The sequence below is a fragment of the Equus quagga genome, unplaced genomic scaffold (assembly GCF_021613505.1).
Source record: "Equus quagga isolate Etosha38 unplaced genomic scaffold, UCLA_HA_Equagga_1.0 HiC_scaffold_5432_RagTag, whole genome shotgun sequence".
NCBI lineage: Eukaryota > Metazoa > Chordata > Mammalia > Perissodactyla > Equidae > Equus > Equus quagga.
The window spans coordinates 2933-7238 of record NW_025794043.1 but is presented as its reverse complement, the minus strand read 5'-3'; the positions used below and the strand labels follow the sequence as shown (position 1 = coordinate 7238).

The 4306-nt window shown below is 43.8% G+C and overlaps 1 protein-coding gene across 1 annotated transcript; it reads right to left on the bottom strand.

The window, feature by feature from the left end:
* Positions 1-967: 967 nt before the first annotated feature.
* LOC124232394 (taste receptor type 2 member 134-like) lies at positions 968-1924 on the bottom strand. Its single transcript, XM_046649360.1, has one exon. The coding sequence runs from the start codon at positions 1922-1924 to the stop codon at positions 968-970; it is 957 nt and encodes a 318-aa protein (XP_046505316.1).
* Between the last annotated feature and the right edge of the window lie 2382 nt (positions 1925-4306).

Sequence of the window (4306 nt, the reverse complement as noted above, 5' to 3'; positions counted from 1 at the left end):
ATTATGTGCATCATAAAACATACACCAATAAATAGGAACTCAAAAGATATGATAAAAATAAATGGAAATTGAAGTTGCCACACTTTCTTCATATATCAAATGGATCATTTTGCCCACACTCTGGAATGGAAACAGTCCAATTTGGAGATTACCATCCTAAGCATTGGCCTTCAGGGTGCAATCCGGGCTCAGTGGACAGGAGGAGAAGACTGATCAAATTTAAGAACTATAGAAAGTTTTCTCTGTTCTCCTTCTCTTTCTTCTGTTGGCCAAAACCTAGAAGCATTTCAACATTAGACAATTCCTTTTAATTCAAGATGTAACAAATGCACAAAATCATGGACAAGACCTATAGGGACACAAAAATCATACCAACTCTCAGCCTAACATGAGATCAAATTGAAAAAGTCCCATGAGTGGATTTGACCTTAAGCAGGGCAGAAAAGCACGGAATGACAAAGATTGACAAAGAAAGGAAAAAACAAAGTTCCAGCTAGGCCTATTAACCACAGGCTGGAGGGAGGAACATGTAGGGAGATGGAAATAAGCTTTATTGGGCTGAAGTAGAGAGACTGAGCTGAAAGCAGAGTGAGAATGAGGAGCCAGTTGATGTCACAAAGTGGATGGTGTGGGGCAATCTATGCTACCATTAAAAACTAACACTTGAGGTTGACCACAGAAGAAACTGACAACCATTACCAGTCTCTGTAAAGGGAGTACAGACTACAGTGGTGCTTAGAGAATATAATTAGAGTCACTCATATAGAGGGTGATAGGGGCCTGTGAGGAAATGAGGCCGCCATCTTAGTCAAGGTAGTTTAGTGCACAGATTAGGCACTAGGAGCAGTGTAATGAAGGGTAGGTGCAGAGATGGATAGAAAAAGAATAATGGGGCATGGAAGGGGTGGGAAAGGAAGGACATTAAAAGAGATAAGGTCAGCACCCAAACCTGGTGCATTCTTGCCACTCATGGGCTTGTCCATTGATACTGGTTATTGATACTGATAACTTGAGATGAAGCATCTTTTGTCAAGGGCTTTCCAAAGATTGTCTTCAGGGCCTTTCTCAGCTTGGGGCTGCTTAGCACCAGGATGCTGGAATGCAGACAAATGCCTGCATAGGTCACCACTTCCCAGGCCCAGTGCCACTGATGCTGCAGGGCTGTGATTTGCATAGAAACAATAATCAGGGACAGGAAATATGATGTGTAGAACACAAAGAAGAAGGAAAGTGACTTCAGGGCCGTGATGTGAACCTGGGTGCTGGGATCATGTGGGCTGGGTCTGTGGGCCCTCATCTGCTGCAGGTGCTGGTGCAGTGAGAACATGAGCAAGAGGGTGGACACCAGGAACAGGAGAAAAGGAAGCAACAACACAAGTAGCTCTTGACTCAGAAAAAAGTGCCAAAAGAAGGGGCTTATTCTATCAGCCAAAGTGTGGTTTCCAGGGGAACTCTGGGAGGTACTCCTCAGCACAGCGATGCTATTCCCAGTAGCTGATGAGATGACTGTCACACCAGATATGATCAGGGAGCCCAGCAGAAGCCTGGGCACTGACTGAGAAATCCTCCACTTCAGCCAGAGGAAGGTGGGATGAGAGAAGGTTGAGATCTTCACACAGTAGAAGACAGCAAGCCAGGCAGTCAGCCAGAAATTGAGAGTGTTGATAAAGTCCCAGGGGATGCTGAAATAGTAAATTTTGGAAGAAAACTTAAAGAAGCCCAGGAAGCTGTTCAGGAGGGCCAGCCCATGCAGGCAGAACCGGGACGCAGCCAGGCAGGCCACAATCACATCCCCCGAGGGGGGTGTGCGGCCTTGTACCCACTCCCTGCCCAGTACAGCAACAATGAAGCCATTCTGCAACATTGCAATCAACGTCTCCAGGGAAAAAGTGGCCATGAAGATCAACATGAGTGAAGAGGGCATCTTCTCCAGGGAAGTTCTGCTGAGAATCAGTTCCTACTTTGAAGTTCTGAGACACATCCACAAGGAAAAACAGCCTCTGTGGCCAAGCCACCCTTTTGAGATCAGAGATGCAGGAAATATGGATTCATGCAAAAGCCTAGCTACCAGCATAGAACCCTAATCTCCTAGGATTTGAAAACAGGATTCCTGTGATCTCCGTTGCCATGCAAATCACTCCCGGCTCAATGACACTTTGTCTCTATTTGCATTACCTTTATTTGCCTGTTCTTTTCAGAGCCAGATTCAGTGAAATTTTAACAAAATAGAGGCTCCAGGAGTGATTGAAATGCCTGTATTTTGCACTTTATTTCTTACTGTACTATTTCTTTACTACTTTCCCTTTAAAATGACCATATCCAGGGGCCAGCCCACAGCTGAGTGGTTAAGTTCACGCGGCCCAGTGTTTCAAAGGTTTGGATCCTGGGCATGGACCTAGCACCACTCATCAAGCCATGCTGAGGTGGTGTCCCACATAGCAGAAGTAGAAGAACCTACAACTAGACTATACAACTATCTACTGGAGGCTTTAGGGAGAAGATGAAAAAAAGATAAGATTGGCAATAGATGTTAGCTCAGGGTCAATCACTAAAAAAAATAAAATAAAATAAAATCCCCTTCTCCTTGCTTTCCACCTTTAACAACAAACTTTCCCTGACCTTTCATGACCTAGGTTAATATTCTATTCAAATAATATAATGCATACTATTTTGAGACCCACCTCCTGAATGGGTGGAGTAAAATGTCATTCATATGCACCAGTCTTGGAAGAACTAGGAACAGGCTTCATTAACTCCTCCACTGACCTCTCATGCTCCTCAGAATTTCCCTGGCAGTCTCCATCTTGGAGTTCAAGGAGTCTCCAGTTAAAATATGAATTTTGCTGACATATTAACATCAAAACTGTTAGTGATTAACACCTTAGCTTCAATGTGCATGGCAAACCAAAATTAATCCTTTCCTAAGAAGGCTCTGAAGGGATGAAAAAGAGTAGAGAAGTCACAATAAGGAGAAGGGAAAGACAGAGAAAGGAAACTGGGAGATCAGATCCAGAACAGACCTCCCAGTAGGAGCGAGGGAAGTAAGAGTCAGTGGGATGAAAAGAGGAGCTCAGAACAAAGCTCACAACAAACACACAGGGAGGGACTGCCGTATGCAGGGTGAGCCACCTCCTATAACAATGTTTTATAGGGTAACAACCAACTTGTTAGAACATCTCTCCATTTATAAAATGATTTCACACGTTGCATTTTGCCTCCACCAACAACTACACAATGTGATACTAGTTCAGATCAGCCAATACAGGCTCAGGGAGCCATGAAGATTCAGCTAAGGCAGGTTTAAAAGGTAGGATGACCATGAACATGAAAAAAAGAAAAGCAAAAGGAGAAAGAGGGAAGAGAAAGAAGGAGGGTAACACAAAGCAGAGATGCAGGTGGAGAAGCAGGAGAGAGAATCCGCTCTTCAGATGACGAGGATCCTGGAGTCACAGTCCTCCCTTATGACCTTTGCCCCCCACATTACATGGTTGCACGTAAGATTCCACAAATGAAAAGTCTGCATGTGAAACATTAGAGAAATCAAAACATATAAACATTTATTGTGGAAACCTCAAGAAAATGAGGTTTGGTGCCTTCATAATATGCCATTTGGTTGAAGAGCTGCTTCATTTCTGTAAAAAGATTATCAAAGAGCAGATAATGCAATCTGATCAAGGGTTTGAAACTCAGCTTCAGTGACTTGGTTTAGTTCTCTGAGTGTTTTCCTGTCTCCTTCTTGAAGATGGCAGCAATGAATGGCTTCTGCCTATTTCACATTCTGGCTAGTCTCGAAATCTTTTGGCAACACGCCAGCTTCATGATGTCTTCAAGAAGCTGGTTGAGGCTGTAGCACACATGCTCTGTTGCAGTCACACATAACTGAATATTCTTTTGTACCATAGATGACCTTGATGTGACTTACACAGTCATCACAGCATCACAAGACTGTTCCCCAGCAACACTCTTTCTCAGGAATTTGCTTCTCTACGGTTGACAGGTCTATAAAGTCAATGTTTTCTGCTCTTTCAGTACTCTTCTGTAGGAGGTTGAAAGAGTACCCCTCCTCAGGCACATGCTCATCCATCTCTCAGTGCTCCAATAGATATGTCGTACAGAGGTCTCATGTCCCATTCATAGTCTGCATCCAAAAGAGGCCACAGGTGGACAGTGATGTCAGCTGTTTTCGGAGTCCTTCCACATGCAACAGCAATCAAAATACTAGCTGTTTCTCACAAGAGTTCCACCATGTTTCTTTTTCCTAAAGGTGTCCCATGCCTGCGAATGAAGCTGATAAATCTTTCTCTAG

What these genes read in the sequence shown, in the direction of transcription:
- LOC124232394 (XM_046649360.1), bottom strand. Translation starts at nt 1,924, where the DNA reads ATGCCCTCTTCACTCATGTTGATCTTCATGGCCACTTTTTCCCTGGAG.